The 18,165-nt window shown below is 38.2% G+C and overlaps 1 protein-coding gene across 1 annotated transcript in view; it reads right to left on the reverse strand.

Annotated features, from left to right (window-relative positions):
- The window catches only part of PRELID2 (PRELI domain containing 2), a 65,334-nt gene that overhangs the window by 36,021 nt on the left and 11,148 nt on the right, over positions 1–18,165 (reverse strand). The window contains exons 2-5 of the mRNA XM_012727704.1: positions 17,665–17,722; positions 15,218–15,291; positions 14,646–14,669; positions 13,536–13,696 (exon numbers count right to left, since the gene is read on the reverse strand). Coding sequence (XP_012583158.1) covers positions 13,536–13,696; positions 14,646–14,669; positions 15,218–15,291; positions 17,665–17,722 — 317 coding nt within the window. The remainder of the gene's footprint in view (positions 1–13,535; positions 13,697–14,645; positions 14,670–15,217; positions 15,292–17,664; positions 17,723–18,165) is intronic.

Consider the following 18,165-nt stretch of genomic DNA (forward strand, 5'->3'; position numbering starts at 1 on the left):
GAGGGGATGGGTAACTTCAGGTGTTTGATTTAGAAGCTATATTCTTTGTGTTCCATATTGTATACTCACTGTATTAAAGTCCCTTTTCATTAAAGTTTTATATGTTTTGTCTGGTAGATGGCAGAATCCACAGACAGGCAGCCCAATTCACTTTGGGGTACTCTGTAACACACTGAGTAAGTATTAAATGAATTAATATTTAATTTCCTTACAATCAAAATTTTTTTTAATTTTTAAAATATTCTTTGATAGAATATATTCTATATTCTTTTAGATCAATGGAAAGAAGATGGAAGCCATATCTCCTTAGTTGTACTGGGGTGGGAATGGCTGGCTGTATGAATATATACACTGACATTATGAAAAACATTTGAGAAAACTATGAATATAAAAGGCTGTAGTTTTGGTAAAATTAGTTATCATAACCCCTTAATTAGACCTTCTCTCTAATTAGCAATAAACTTTTCTACATTCACATCATGCACACAGTAAAAAAGATGCCTTCTCTCCCTCCCTCTCTCCCTCTTTCACATACACCATGAACATGTTTGTGCATACAGCGAATATGACATAAATACTAGATAAGTAAGTCTGGGCAAAACAGCTTCTACCTCTTAGATTTAAGCCTATTTAAAGTGATTTGTTCATGTAAAACTATATCCTAGTGACACTAATCTTTCCTGTCTTTAGTCCAGATTAGTCAAAGCAGACATTTGCTTTTTGAAAGTGAAAAGTGGAGCAGTCTCACACTCTTGGGAAAGATGTCCTGTTCAGTCCTCAAGGCAAGTATAGATTAGGGATTAATAAAAGTCTTCCTTGCATAATATTCAAACTAGTATTTCTTTCCACCACTTTTCAGAGACGTAAGTACTCAGAAAAGCACTCTCAGGGTTTGCCCACATATCAGAGAATAGTAAAGTAAGATCATACCCTCAACCATCAACAAGATGAGAGTTTACCCTATTATATTTAAAAACTGCCAGGGAAGAAAATGTCGCACTTTCCCTCAATAAGTTATTGACAAAACACATCATATATTTTCTTTTTACTACGTATAGTTAACCTAAATCTCTCATGCTAAATAAGCCTCAAATTAACATGGATCCAATTTAGAAGAATTAAGGTGTTGTAATGAAAATATTTATAATGCATCCAGGCATTATAACCGTCAAATATAAGGGCCATAGGACATGTACAGGCTCAACTTTAATAGGTAAAGCCAACTGTTTTCTAAATTATTGTAGTGATACATTTTTTTATTCATTATACCCTTGATTTCATTTGCAATGCCTAGCACCTAGTAGGAAATCAATAATGCATTAGGAAAGAAAGAGTGAATGAGAGAGGGTGGGGAAGAGAAAAGGAAAAAGCAGAATAAATGCAGTCTGACTTTATTTGCTAACACTTTTATCAAAAAAAAAATGAACCTAATGTCTCAAGAGTTTTACCTGATGAAGTCAGTAGGGGGCAGTCTTCACTTGGTTTAGAGAGAAACCACCAGTCTGGAAAATTAGTACAAGAGGTTGCTCATCACTCAGTCTGTGCCTCCATCTGAGTCACATCTATGGCTTTACCCATGGGTGGACATAATTCAACACAGATTCACAATGGAGTCATGACAGAAAGCACATATCCAAACCAGGAAGGCTTTTCTGAAAGTGAGTGGCAGTTTTACAATCAATCTCCCTACTTTTGGACCATTTAAAAATGTGCTTCCTTCTGGATTTGGGAATATTAAGAAGTTCAAAGGAAATAGAGAACTGGAACTAATCCCCAGAGCATAGAGCCACCAACTCTGAATCCTCCAAATGGCAGTTTCCAGGCAAGCAAAAGCTCTTAATGAGATCCTGTCCCTGAATTATTGACTGGTTAGGTATAGCAAATCTTGCCTAATTGTTTTCATGATGGGAATTTAATTAAAGTGTACTTGAGATGGAAAAAAAAGTTTCACATATATTTTCTTGTAATGACATCAGCTCTAATCAGTATGTTTTCAGCATTTTCCTATAATCACATAGGAGATGCCCCATAGGAAATGCGAGGCCTGCAGGTCAGACTGCCTGCTCCTAGGTTTTCATATGTGCACCCCACCATGCTAGAGCACTCTCACCCATGCACAGAGAAGTAAGAAAGTTCCTGAAGCTCTGTGAATTTCAGCCTCCTCTGTAATGGGGTTTAGTATACCTATTATCCCATTATTCTCACGGTGAATAAGTAATACAATTACTTATTCAAGGTAATATGGGTAAACACTCAACAAATGTTAGTTAATAACAGTAACACTGGTAGTAGCAATAACAATAGTAATAATGTTATCTACTACTATTTCTTCATTCCTATTTACAAAAAGAGAAGCACAGTGTCTAAGTATAAATGTCAGCTCCCATAAACTGCAAAACCTTTGTGTTTCATTAGCTTCTAGGTGGCACTTGATCACCATAAACATGGCAAAGAGTTCCTCCTTTCTTATTCTGGCATTCAAAGCCTTGAGAACTCCAGAAGTCATCCAGCTTCCCAGCCTTCTCTCCCACACTCCGATCATACCTCACATACTCACCTGGCAGAGTCATCAGTGAGACCTATCACCTGCCAGCCTGCCCAGCCTCCTCTCCTATGGCCTCTTCCTCTGAACTGTTCTCTTTCACCTGTCCTAGGAAGCAGTGGGCTGTTGCCTCAATGAGCAGCAGCAGAAATGCCTTAACATAAGAAATAATGAAACGACAGAATCTCCGGAGGCTGGCAGCCTAGTGAAGGTATGCATTACTGGGCAGGGTGGCTCAGTCTCCTAAATCATGGTATTTATGAACTAATAATAACAGTAGTTGATAGCTTTTAACAGATCACCACAATAAATCATATTAAATCTTCTATATACACACTTTTTTTGTTAAATTTCACAATAATCTTATGAGGTAGAAATATTAATCTCATTTCACAGATGAAAAAACTTAGTTTCAAAAAGGGAAATTTGCTAGTTACAAAAAGGGAAATTTGCTAATTTCATGTAGAAGTAAGTGACAGGGCCACTTCTTGAATCCCAGAGTTGACCTCAGATTCCATGTCCCTTTCCACCATCTGACTAACCTTAGATAACTACCTGCTCAAGGCAAGTTTGTTGGGATCCTGAGTGGTGGACAAGAGCCTCAGAATACCGAAGTTTGTGAACTGGACCAGCTGGAGCTTATCTTGGCATACAGGGTCCACTGGTACATGTCACCCATTCAGAAGTGGTTTCAAAGTGATCTGTGTTGCTATATCAGTTATCAAAACAGCTGCCTGAAGTGTTTGCTGTCACTGTTTTGAAATTCTTAAATGTTTTTAAACAAAGGTACTCTGCATTTTCACTTCTCATTAGACCATGCAAATTATGTTGCTGTTCCTGATCCTACATCTTTTTTTTTTAATTGAGGTGATAATGGTTTAGCACACTGTGTATGGTTAAGAGGTGCAGGATCTCCCCCTTCAGGTATTGTTTCCACACCACACCAACCACCATTGCCCTCCACCACTCCACTCTACTCACTCCCCAGTTAATTCATCTAGGTCTACTCAACAATGACAGATGCTGAGCCCTTGGGCAGTATTTTTTAGATACTTCAGAATGCATACTTCCATTTAGCAAGGCCAAATTCATCACATCATTATTTATAAGAGCAAATTCTGGGAAATAATGCAAATGCCCAATAATTAGGTCATTTAATAAAACACACTAGAATAATTCTGCCCAATGAATGCATCTGAACAGCCATAAAAAGTCATTTTAAAATGACACACTTAATAAGGAAAGACACAACTAATAAGGAAAGATTAGTCCCAAATGTGATGTTAAATTAATGTAAAACTCTGGATAGTATGTACCATACGATTCCATGTTTGCAAAAATAATGTTTTTGCAGATTGAGTAACAAGCCGCAAAGCTTATCACTGCCTGCTCAAGGCAAGTTTGTTGGCAGCCTGAGTGGTTGACAAGAGCCTCAGAACACCCAACAGTTTGCAAACTGGCCCAGTTGGAACAAAAGCACAATCTCTGATACACATAAGATGATACTTACATGATGATACACCAAAGAAACAGCAAAGAATCGAGAACATACTCTATGATTTCATTCTGTAAGTAATCAACAATGGGCAAACTAATCTATAAAGGTGGAAGTCAGGTAATTGGTTTGTTATGGGGCCACTGACTAGTAAGAACACATACCTGACGACCACATGCTGACTTAGCTTATACATATTTTGCAACTATTTCACAATGAAAATTTAATATTTGTGGCGAAAAATCAGAAAATGTTATTTTTAAATATGATAAAAAATATTTGGAGTAAGGCTCATCCAAACTAAACTGGAAGCTTTCCTTATCTTCAGACAAGAGGCTAGTTAGCCAAATCAGAGCAGAAAGGAGGATCAACCAGACAAGAGGAATCACACCAAGGTCCTCTCAAGGCTATAGGCCTGGCTAGATCAAACACAGGAAATGGAGCTGCCTCTACCTCCAACACAGACAACTCAAAACACAAATGTAAACGCAGACAAGGAAACTGAACTGGTTATCAATTTTATTCTCCATCTCTTTGCTTAGCGACCAGTATCAGCATTAATTAGAAGATGGCAGTCAAGCTCCTAGATGTCAACCCACAGCCAGATGGAAGAGACAGCTCCTTAAACTGGGTAGATAGTCATCGGGTTCCTTCTATTGTCTCTTCAGGTTGTCTTGCATAACAATGGCTGATTAATAAAAATTTTTAATACCTAAACTTTTTACTCACTATAGATGTAAGAAGCTAACAAAAAAAGAGAGAGAGAGAGAGAGAATTTAATCAGCATCTCTGCTCCATTAGAACATAGAATACAACACAATTTTGACACTAGGCTCCCTTCTCCTTCCCTTACTTCCACTGGTAACTTCTCTCTCACATAATTTTGCTAAGCTCTTTGGCTAGGTGTATTTGCTTAAACGTATATACTATTTGCTGGAGAGTCAGATTATTAACTGGCATACTTTTTAAGGTTAATAGAAATGTTGCAAAAACCAGATATTCCAAAAGGGCCATCAGCAGTGCTTACCAACTGGAACAGTGGACACTAAGCATCAGGGGGTTCCCCAAATTTAGCTGTTCAACTGATTCACTCAGAGAACTTTAAAAATGTTAACTCCCAGGGGCCAGACCTGATCTACAAGACTAGAATCACCTCAGTGGATCTACAGTTAACTCTTAAACAGCACAAGCTTGAACTGCATGGGTCCACTCACACATGGACTTCTTTCATCTATAGTTTCCCCATTAAATGGAAGACTGTCTACACATTATTCACAAATTGTCAACTGTGAGGGGGACTGCAATCCTACTCCCAGCACTGCAATCATTCACTATTCAAAGTGACTCCCCTTCTAAGGGGGAGGCAATATCACTAATCATCAGAAAAATGCAAATCAAAACCACAATGACATATTACTTCACAACTCTGAGAATGGCTCTCCTCAAAGGACAAGATATCTCAGTGGTTGGCAAGGAAGAGGAGAAAGGGAGCCCTTGAGCACTCTTGATAGCTATAGACTGGTACAGCCTCTGAGGAAAACAGTATGGACATTCTTCCAAAATTAAAAAAAAAAAAAGTCATCACTAGGCAGCTATTTAAAGAAACCATCAGTGCAAAATAAAAAGAAGAAAAAAAATGTTTTACAATGTTTACGACAGTATTCTGTACAACAGTAAATTGAAAGGACATGGGAGGCCTAAATGTCAAGGATGTGTGGCATATCCATGCTGTCGGATACTATGCAGTCACAAGAAAGATAAAATGCAGCCATCTTCAGTAAAATGGAGGAAGTTTGAGAGAATTTTGAATAATAAAGTCTGATTGAAAGATACAAATACCACTAAATTTAATTTAGCAGATAGTTTGAAAGTACAGTACAGATAAAAGTACTGCACTTTTACAGTACTCATAAAAAGTAATGGACATTAGTTAATTAACATCACTAGGGATCTAAGATTAAGAGGGGAAGGAGTAGGAAAGAGGTAAGGGAATATAAGGAATAGTGGTAATGAGGAAAAACTAAAGTAAAATAAAAACATAATTGTCGTATAATCCAGAAAGCCCACTTCTGGGTATATACCTGAAAGAAGCAATTTCAGTATGCTGGAGAGGTATCTGCACTCACACACCACCACCATTACCATGTACTGTGATATTATTTACAAAAGTCAAGCTATGTCAATGGATAAAACATGCGGTATATATAAACAGAATATTACACAGTCATAAAATGAAGAAAAATCCTTCATTTGTGCAACATGGGTAGACCTTAAGAGTGGTAAACTAAGTGAAATTGGTCAGGCAGGGAAAGACAAATGCTGTATGATCTCATTTACATGTGGAATCTGAAAAAAACAAAATCACAGAAACAGAACAGACTGATGGCTTTGAGAGATGGGTGGTAGGAGGTGGGCAAAATGGATGAATGTGGTCAATGTTACAAATTTCATTTATAAGAGAACTAAGAACTGGGGATGTAATGTTCATCATGGAGACTACATTTAATAATACTTGATTCTATACTTGGGAGTTGCTAAGAAAACAAATTTTGAAAGTTCTCATTACAAGAAAAAGAAATGTCTTTCTATGTGAGTAATGGATATTAACTATCCACATGTGTATATTGTCATCACTTCACAATATATATATACACATGTATCAATCAAATCATTATGTTTGGAGACCTTAAGCTAACACAATATTATTATGCCGATTATATTTCAATAAAAATGGGGGGAACCAAAGGGCACAGAAGAATTTTAAAAATCAACAGGCAGTCACTAGGGTAATATCTCTAAAGTTCCTACTTACTCCTTATGTTTTCTGAGTGCAAGATACTCTCCAATCTCTTACAAAGTCTTTGCATCATTCTGTGAGGGAGTTCAGGTTAGCTTACATATCTTTTCCCCTAATCAAACTGCTTGGTTACCCTAACCAAGCAGCAAAAACCAAGAGAGGTTTCCATGTTACTAGTTTAAGATGCCCTCTACTTCCTACCAAATCTTACCAGATTCTTCAATAGACACTTCCCTCTCCTGCCAGTTCTGTCCTTTTCCATTTCTCTTTCCTTATCCCCATCTCAGCCCATAAGAAGCACCATCTGCCTTTCACTCAATAAATGGACAGAGGGCATCTCCTTGGAGCCCAGCACTAAGCTCAACTATAGATACACAGGATAGGAAATAGAGAGGACCCTGATTAAATGAACACAAACGTGAAAGGCAAATGAGTATCTTTTGAAGGCCAATCTTATTAAGCCAAAACAAGTCTCCTACCCAGATGTCATGTTTACATACCAAAAAGGCCTGGTGCTCAGTTTTCTGTTAATTGGCAGTGCTTTCTGCTAATTGTTTTATCATCCACTGGTACACTGGAAATCAAGGTCAATATGAGCACAGGGAGTCATGTTTTGGAACAAATACAGTAGTGTTTATTCAGGCTATTAGTAACTACACTCTCAAGTCCTTTATCGTCAGAATTGGGGCTCAGACCACAGGATTACAACTGAGATGAACAATGCACAAAATGACGTAAAAATAAACTATTATATATATTTTTAAAAAAGACACTTTAAACATTAAAAAAACTGGAGGGGACTATGGTAACTGAAATAAATCAAAAGAAGACAGACAATTTAGGTGATTTTATTCATAAATGGAATATAGAGAAATAAAACAAAGGAACTGAGAAATCAAAACCAAAACACAGCCTTGAAATATGATTGTAGAATTGAAGCTTCTAGAGAAAAGGGAGGGTGGAGGTGGGAACAAAGCTTTGGTGATGGGTATAACACACATCTGAGGGAGTGTGAACCTATTCCCCAAATTATATATATTGCAAACCAATGCTACCTTGATAAAATATAAATAATGAATCTGTAACTTTAAATGCCAAAAGTAGAGAATACAGGGAACATTAAATGCAGTTGGATTTTTTTAATTAAAAAAAAAAAAAAAGAATTGTGGCTCAGAAATAATTCCTAAGTAAAGTTAACAAAGCCAGAACATTTTAATTTCAGCAAAAGCGAGTTTGGAGATCAATGGAAAAGCCAGTATTGAACACATGGATGACAACAAACTGTCATATTTGCTCCTAAAGAAAAAATAAATATATACTTCAGAAATGAGAAAATAGATACAAAAAGAATAAACTGTCCAACAAGTATACCCTCAAAACAAGCAAATCATGTTTGTGATTCACCAAAGGAAAGCTCAAGAGCTAAAATGCTTTAACACATAAATTAAAGAATAAAAAATTCAACTGAAAAATAAAAAATTCAAGATAGTATATACTTTATGTATCAGAATGAAGAATATTCATAGAATGAGCTTTAATAATAATGAAAATGTATGGAACTACAAACAGCTACTCATCCTATTTATTTAATCTGCATATTGACAGGGGGAGGGGTTATTATTTTACTATATTCCAAGAGGAATTTCTTTGATATTTTATGAATGCTAAATAAATATATTTTATGTTTCTAACATAAACTTTACTAAACTGAACATTTTTAAGTCTCAAAAATAAAATTTGTAGATATCAGTGAAAATACTCAATAGTGAGTCTGAGAGAAAGATCATCCACAAAAGGACCAGAAGCCCAGCTCTGTAACATCACAGAGTAACATGTCCACATGGTGATGATTTAAACTTTATTCACGATAACTGAAAAGTTTTGACTTATCACAAAACACATAAAAAACAAAAACAGAAAATTGTGGCGAAAGAGCAAAGCCCAAGAAAATACCTTCACAAGATGATGATCTTTTAGGATCACTTGGATGAAGTAAAGTCCATTATTAAAGCCAAATAAAATGTAGATTAACTAAGGCTCTCCCTGGAGGCACAATGGGTTAAAGCACAGCACTACAGCATGAGTTTGACTCCCGGCCAGGAAGGTGACCCACATGGCACAGCAGAACTCTCCTGTCCTGCCCACTGCTCCCCTCAGCAGTGTATTTCAGTAGATAGTACCTGTTCTGCTCCCCACCTGTCTCTGGTGAATTCTCTCACCCCCCACAAACCTCTGTCCTGTACCCCAGTTCTGTATGCATAAATAAATCTTTTAAGAAAATACAAATGTCGATCAATTATAATCTAACATATTACAATAAAAATCTACTCTAAGGAAAAGAATCAAACAAGGCCCTCCCTGGTGGTGCAGCAGATTGGAGCATAGCACTGCGAAGCGGCCAGGCGGTGGCCGCTTCAGTGCAAGTTCAACCTCCGCCCCAGAGGTGATCCATGTGGTGCAGCAGACCTCTCTTGTCTCACCTGTTACTCCCTTCAGCAGAGTGCTTTGTTTATCTGCCTGTTCTGTTCACTACTCTGTCTCTGGTGAATCCTCTTACCACCCTGCATATTTGGCCTGTACTCCAGTTCTGTATGCATAAATAAATAAATCTTAAAAAAAAAAAAAAAAAGAATCAGATAAGTAATTGTGTTACAAAGTATAAATAAGTAAATATATTTATAAACAAGTAAATATGTTATAAAGAGTAGTGGTAAACACAAAACAATAAAAAATTAAAAGTCTATCTCAAAATATAACGTCTCAGAGGGCAGAAATCATGGCTTTCCTGTCTTCTAAAAAGTCTAAAATAATACACACAAGTCTCAACTCCCAGGAGTGGAACAGTCCCACAAAGTTGACTTTCAATGTTTTTCCTGTTCTATTTTCTGATTTGGCCCCACTGTTCTAAGACCACACAGAGCATCAGCCCAGCACCTCTGACTGGGAACACTCAGGCACCTCCTCCAAGCAACACACGTCACAGCCAGGTCTACAGCAGGTACAGCCACAGCATAGACCAAGAAGAGAAGCCAAAATGGGGGGGACTTCAGCCCATGCCAAATTCTCACATTGACCTCTGGATGCAATTCCCTCCTATTCTCAGTCTCCTTCTAGACATGAAACAGAAGGGTTCCCACACACTTGACTTGGGAATTGAGGCCAAGTGAGGACAACTTCCTGCAGTATAATGTTATAATTATAAACAGCATTTCTATATTAAAATGATTCATACTGAGTATTAGAATCAAGTATTGTAGTTTTTTTTTTTTCTAAAGATTTATTTATTCATACAGAATTGGGTTACAGGCCAGAGATGCGGAGGGTGAGAGGATTCACCAGGGGCAGAGTGAGGAGCAGAACAGGCAGATCAATGAAGTACACTGCTGAGGGGAGCAGCGGGTGGGTCAGGAGAGATCTGCCACTCCATGTGGTCACCTCCGGGGCAGGCAGGTATCGAACTCATGCGGAAGTGGCTTAAGCTTCTTAGTGCAGTGCTTTAACCCACTGCGCCACCAGGGAGGGCCGTATTGTGGGGTTTTAATTAAGATTTGTTTATTTATGCATACAGGACTGGGGTACAGGCCAGAGGTGCAGGGGCAGTGAGAGGATTCACCAGAGACAGAGTGGGGAGCAGAACAGGCATATCAACAAAGTACACTGCTGAGGGAAGCAGTGGGCAAGACAGAAGTCTGCTGCGCCATGTGGCTAGAAATGAACCCGCACTGAAATGGCTGCATCTAGCTTCATAGTGCTGCACTTTAACCAGTTGCACCACCAGGGAGGGCCCATAATATGAAGTTTTAATCAACAAAAACAATAAAGGTAATAATACCAACACCAGCCTTTACTGACCCCAGGGGCAGACACTTCGCTCCACTTCCTATATGTACCATGGCATCTAATTCTCACAACCCCCCTCTGAGAAAGGGATATCATCATCACTGTACAATTAAAGGAGCTGGGCCCTGGAGAAGTGCAGTAAGCTTGCAATGGCATGCAGGTAAAGTCTCAAAGATGGGATCCTACCCCAAGGGAAGATCTAGCCACTTACTGTACTACAAGACATGGGAGCACCTATGCCCAACTAAAGGAGTCAGGCCCGTTGAGTGGATAAGGCAGATCTGTCTATTAGCTAAATGAGTCAAGCATGAAAAGGCAAAAGACTATGGGGTTGTTCGTTCCTGCTGTCTTTCCAGCTTCTGGTTTCTGCACCTGGTGAAGAGCTACCCCTGTACTCATCTATTACCTTCCAAAGCAGACCAAAGACAGTGGGCACCACAGTGAGGAGGGAAAAGGGTGTCAGTGACTCCTTCTTAGTATTTTCCAATTACTTTTTCTCAGGCATCCCTTCTCGGCCCTCACAGCCCATGGATTTCACAGATAAGTGGTCCTTCCCCTGGTTACTTCCCCAGGGGCAGATCCTGACTCTCAGGACCGATCAGCTTCTGTTAATCTTCTGATCACTCTTATTGGTCTCAGTGGTCTAAGTTCACTGGAACATATTTGGGGGAGGTTTTTTCCCCTTAATGATTGAAAGGCAGGTTCCCTCCCTCTCACCGGTAACTTTCCCTCACTAAATATGGACAAAGATGTATTCTAACCCTAGTTGCCACTGGCAATTAACTTAAAGACATCCAACTTAAAGGGAAAAAAAAAGTATTCAGAGAAAGATGGAAAGTATGGCCCACTTGGTTAAGAGAGAAGAGTTCCTTACTGAGAAGAAAAGCACAGTTACCAACAGCACAGGTTCTAGAGTCAAAAGGTTTGGATCTGCCTCAAATGCTTACTGACATCTACTTTGTACAAATTACTTCACTAAGAAACACAAAATGGGAATAATAATAGTTGCACCCTAATATGGTGGCTACATGGAGTAAATGAATTTATATATGGAGAGAGAGAGACAAACACACATAAGCACTTAGAACACTGCTTGGTATGTGTACAGATGATTACTGGTGTCATCTGAGACAGGACATCTGTCACTTGCTGTGCCAGGCAGCCTTATTGATGCAGAAGGGACAGCATAAGTACAGGAGGTATTCTCTGAGGCACGGACTGCCAAGCTGGGCTAAGGAAAAGTAAGATGAGTGGAAAACATATCACTCCACCTTCCAAAAAGGACACAATTCCATTCCATAAAAATTGAACAAAGAAAATGTCCAATGAAGCTAGTAAAGTGAGAGCACATATTAGAAACACCCAGCTGTGTGATAACACAGACAGAGGAAAGCTCGTGCCCCAGAAGGTGCCATGACTGCAGAATTGTCAACAGGAAAGCAAAAATGGATCTATGTGAAGAGACACAGAGTAAGGCTTTATAAAGTTCTACAGGAAACCCATTTGGAGCCCACCTCTGAAGTGAGTCGACAGGCCATGTACAGGGACAGAATGACATCTGGTTTCCTGTCACACACCCACACCTGCCAACCAACACACAGCTTGAAGGTCTAATTTTAGACTCAGCAGCCGTGACAGCTTTTATTTTTTCTTTTAAAAATTGTCCATATTTCATCCTCTGGGTACAGTTGCTAGCCATTAGTCTCACATTCCCTGGCAAAAGGGAATGAAGGTAATAATGTATCTCTTCTTTGGCATCTTCCCCATTAACCTCTTTTAGAATGTCTGTTAAATGCCTTTCTAAAATCATGTCAAGAGCTAAGAAAACATAAGTTTCTAGAATCTCGATCACCACTTTCATCACACATCCACTGCTCATGAGCCTTTTTGTGGATGAAAGGACAAAAGCCATTCTCCATACCCTGGCACCCAAACACTGCACAGACAAATAGGCCCTTTATGAACGTCCACATTTCCACAGTCCTACTCCACCACTTTTCCAGGGTGGATTCATGACTCAGATTCACATCTTGATTTAGCAACTCATCACCCTTTCTTCTTGGGTAACTTATTTAATCTGAGCTTCAGAGCTAAGGCAGGTGAAAGATCTGGCTTTAACCTTGACATAGTAAGTGTCAATAAGTATTTGACCTGCTGTATCCAATGAAAGAAAGTGTTTTGAAGTGGACAAGAAATGACAACTCAAAGGTGTGAAGAAAAAAGCAAGAGGTCAAATCTTTTACAGAGGAACCTGGTAATATGAATTAAAACATAAAATGCACATACCTTTGAGTCATATATCCCACTTTGCTTCATATAACAGTAAAGAAGTAAGTAATCATAGGAATTTTCATTACAGCATTTTTTGTAATAGCAAGAGTTAGAAACAATCTAAATGTCAATTAAGAATGGACCAAAAAATTTCTATAAATACACTGTATCTAGGTGAAAGGTTTTTTTCCAAAACTGCCTGATTTTTTTTTAAGATTTATTTATTTATTCATACAGAACTGGGGTACAGGCCAGAGATGAGGAGAATGAGAGGATTCACCAGAGACAGAGTGGGGAGCAGAACAGAGCTGCCTGATATTTTTAACAAGATACAAATTATTATTCCTAGAATTAGATGGTTATTTAAAAAACAATTTTTAAAAAACACATAAAAGTAAAAGGTACCCCTGATGGAAATCTATTAATTACTGTATGGTTAAAAATTAGTGTGTGATTTATATGAGGTATATATGACTTCATAAGTATGAAATCATAGCTTTTCAATATATGTGTTTCCCAGTACCCATCTTGTGCATGCACACACACACAAAGACATAGACATACACACACACACACAGAAATGATCTTACCAATTTGGATTTTCTGTACTTTCCCGAAAGACAGACTCTTCCTTCATGGATGCATATTGAGTCCATGTGAGACAGTGACTCTGTATGGCCATGCTTCTTTCCTGAGGATTGAGCCACGACTCCTCTTCTAACTGGATATTAGGCACCTTTAAAATGCTCACCTGTCCAACAAAGGAAAGATGGTTTTCTCAATATAGGAAGAACAGGCTCCAGAAGAACTGAACTTGTAGCTGTTCTCAGTCTTGCATGACTAAGAGGACAAGTGATCCTGATACATATGGACAACAGCTCACCAATAGCTATCTGTAAGCCCTCGGTAATCACACTATGACCTTACTAAATGCTGGAAAGGGCATGCAAATGGCCCAAGATTTATACAGGCGATACCAACTCTGTCCTGATTTCCTTAAATGCTAAACACAAAGCAAATTATCAGCCTCCTCCATGTCTCCTTTAGAGCTGGTTATGGCCTTCTTAGGTTGATGGATTCTAATCAGGTTCATTTATGAACCCACATGCAGGACAATATAAGGTAAAATATTTTCTTCATTTTAACTCTGTCCAACACCTAGACATGTATGTTTTCCTAGACAAAGGAGACAAGGAAAACTACAGAGGCAGAATTGTACAAGTCAGAGGTGTCCTTAAATTATTTAAAATTGAGATACAGGACAAAGTTGAGTGCCTTTTTAAATAATAGATTCAAAGTATGTATATAGGGCAAAGGCAGGGTACACATTCTGGAAAAAGCCAGTGTTAATTTGCTACAAAAAAACTGCAACATATCTTGCCATCTTTTTTAAAAGTTCATTTTCATTGTCATATCAGCTTTCTTCTTGCTAAAGAATGTGACAGAGCTTTAATCCATGATAAGGAAGTGACAGAAACTGTCATTTTTTTCTACAGACAGCACAGCAGTGTAATTTGCAAGCTAATCAGCAGGAGCCCAGCCAGGCTTTGCATTACACAGAAATCACTTCCGGTTTGAAACCTTGTGAGACGTTTTTAAAAGTACAAGCAAGTATATATGCTCTCCTCTTCCTAGTAATTCCAAAAGGATGGATCCCACCAATCCCTCCATTATTCAACTAGATTAAAATTTTCACTTACCTTTTTCCAACCATCACCAGAGTGCTTAAAGATTGCAAAGAAAGGAAAACAATTTGCTATCATGAAGATTTCATCATCAATGCCATAACTTCATAGATATACCCACAATAAGGCTGACACAGCACATTGAGAACATTACATTCCCTGAAACAACTGTTCTGACAGTGAAACAGAAACTGAAGCCTTTGTCTACTTTACTAAGGAGCAGACTATTTACAACCTGCTCACTTGTGATCATTCTTACCTGAGTCTTATCTAACGATGGACAGATCAGGAAAGGTGGGCACTTCATGCAAAATATCCAAGGTATCTTTTTTTAAAAATGTAGCTCTCAATGACTGCTAAGAACCCTGCACAGAAGAGAGACAGAAACAGGAAAAAAACCTATCTCCTGCAGCATCGCCAGAACCAAAGTTCATTATGAGACACTTCCTTCCTCCGAAGTGCTGGAGGCAGAAGATTTGGGAAAGTCCTAACAACTCTTTACATCAGAAAATGCTGCCACTTTCCAAGCCCATATGAAAAGTCCCCAATGTCATACCAAAGCTGATTAAATTCTGAAATAAATTTACCTTCCTTAAAATTTCTGGAACCACATTCTGACAGATTGCAATCCTCTTTCTATAGATGATCCCAGTTGACATATCTAGAAAATAAAAATTTTACACTCAAATTTTTAAGAAATGTATTTTAGTATTAATGTCAAAAAACTTTTTATGTCAATTTCAATTTCCTATATAGAATTCCTGTTTAACTGAAAACTCAGTTCCCTGACACTTTACTCAGCCAAATCACGTCAAATATACCTATCTGCGATCAAGGGATAAGGGTGAAACAGTCACTTACACTGTACATTCTAAAGTCAGGATAAAAAAGTGCAAATTGCTCACTGCTCTGACCATCAATGTTAACTCCATTGACAAGGGCCAGAGAGCTTCCTATTCAAAACCAACAGAAACAAAGCTTCTGTGATCTGCCACCTTCTGCACCAAACATGTTTGCTGTATTTAAATTTTATATTAATTTTGAGGAGTTACATGTTTGCTCTTCATATCAAACATGTTTTCATGGAAAGATTTCTAACTATTAAATTTAAACACATAACTAATTATATTTGTCATTTTTTCTTTCAGCAAAGAGCAAAGCCCTTGTGACTGGAACCATTCTGTTTTGGAATGAAACTTTCAGAATAGTACCAGGGATGTACAAAATATACACCAAATTTGAGTTAACAAAACAAGAGACCAAAGTGGAGAAAAAGATAAATTTTAAAGTGCTGCCTTTTGGTCCATTCATTACTGTGCTTCAGCCAATCTCCTACTGGGTTTCTTAAAGCTCTGGCCGTGGTAGCCCTGAACCTTGGTGCAAACACCCTGACTGTTCAGATACTATAAGAACCCAGTTCCTCGCTCACCCCTTGGCATTCCTTTGGCCAGCTCATCCAAAGTTTGCAGCACACAGACTTAAATTGAACTGGCTGCTCCTGAAGGCTACAATTAATGTCCTATACCACTAGGAACTTGTTCTCACTTGATCTTCACAACAGCCTAAAATCAGGATTGTTACGATTTTCTTATTTTGCAGATGAAGAAACTTAAGTCACTTAGAAATTTGGACAGACTAATAGTTAATGAAGTGAGGACTTGAAATCAGACTTGTCTGATGCCAAATAACAAGTGTCTTCCACACTACAGGGGTACAAAAAACATATTTTTAAAATATACCTAAACAGCATGAAGTATAGACAATGTTCTAACAAGCAAAAGCTTCTAACAAACAAGCAAAAACACAGAGAAGGTCTAGAGGCACATAATAAACAGTCACTTCCTCAGAAACTTCAAGAACAAGTCAGACATGGGCCAGGGTGTCTCCAAAAAGTTAGCTGCATTGCTTATAAGCATTTATAAGCATCCTTATAGCTTTTTGTGTTGCCTGATTCTCAAGTCTAGGTACTGACAGTGAAAATGCTTCCACTAAAGCTCTTACACTGGAGATGAGCAAAGGAGTACAAAGACACCTACACCAGGGTTTGGCAAAGGGCCAAATAGTAAATATTTTAGGTTTTCTGAGTCAGACAGTCTTTGTTGCAACAACTCAACTCTGCTACTGTTGCATGGAGACAGTCACAGGCAATAAGGCCATAGGCCACATAATATTTAGGTCAATGTACTGCATATATGATGGCAGTCTCCAAATCCCTACTGCCTAATGACACCATGCACACTATTACAGTGCTACAGGAGCAGCAAGAAGTTGTGGATGACCCAGTTCCTCTCCCCAGATGCCCCCTGAAATGCTGTGCCAGCAACATGGAGAGTGCTGTTGGAGAGTTACAAACACTGTGTGACATTTGCATATCCACAAACTTGCCTAAGCTGTGCTTCTCAGAGCACCTCCCCTTTGATAAGCAATACAGGGCTATCTGTAAACAAATAGATATAATTGTGTACTAATAAAGTTAAATATTCAAAGCCAAGGGCAGCAAAAGCATAGCTTGTCCACCTGTTCCAGTTAAAATGGACTGCACTGCTAAGTTATATTCCATAACCTAATTGCTATGTGGTCGCACTCATATATGGATATGCTATTAATCACATCTATTTTGCTATTGATAAACATGGAACTATATGATAAGGATTCAGAATATAACCTTGATTAATACTGACTCAGAATATAAAACTTGGGGTAACTTGGTTTCTTCATTCACTGAATAGGAGTAATAATAATACCTACCCCGTACATTGTTCTGAAGATTGAGGCAATAAAAGTGAGAGTGTCTGGCACATATTAAAAGCTCAAAAATGTTAGCTGTTACAGCTGTCATTAATTATTAATTAAGAAATTGGCAAGATCACCTCATGTAGCTATAAATGCTAGGCACGCATTTTGATCAAATACACAAATAGACATGTTAAAAACCACAAGCTGACACACACATGTGCACACATACACACACACCTTTAAAAGAATCAGTGTTACATAATGTTCGTCTCTGAATAAGATATATTAAGGAACTTACCTCTTTTTTCCTCCACTATTTTTACAGAGATGACATTTTTATCCATGGGGTTGGGATACTAAGTGAAAACACATAAAGAAATATTACCATTCATCTTTTACAAAGTGGATTATTTCATGGTAACCACAACTATTTGCAGGAATAGTAAATATTTTTCAAGTAACCTGTAAGGCCAGTTTTCCAACAAAGGTCATAGTTTTACTATTAAGAGGGCCTAAATAGGTGAGGGGTCTAAATAACTGAGATGTTACTACCAAATGAACTTCTCTGAAATCCTGGGGAAAACTTTCTTAGATCCTACTTATCCTTTGTTGGGGAGGGCAAAGTTCAGTTAAGCTAATTAATAAATAGTAATAATATTAATGTTGAACCAGATTCTCACACACCAGAAGTATTCATTGTGCCAAACACTGAGCAAAATTCTTTACTTGCACAATCTTGTTGAAAGCCCTAACAGACTCTGGGACTGCTCTATGTGCTATTCAGAACTGGAACTGCATG

The sequence above is a fragment of the Condylura cristata genome, unplaced genomic scaffold (assembly GCF_000260355.1).
Source record: "Condylura cristata isolate star-nosed mole 26May11 unplaced genomic scaffold, ConCri1.0 scaffold00021, whole genome shotgun sequence".
NCBI lineage: Eukaryota > Metazoa > Chordata > Mammalia > Eulipotyphla > Talpidae > Condylura > Condylura cristata.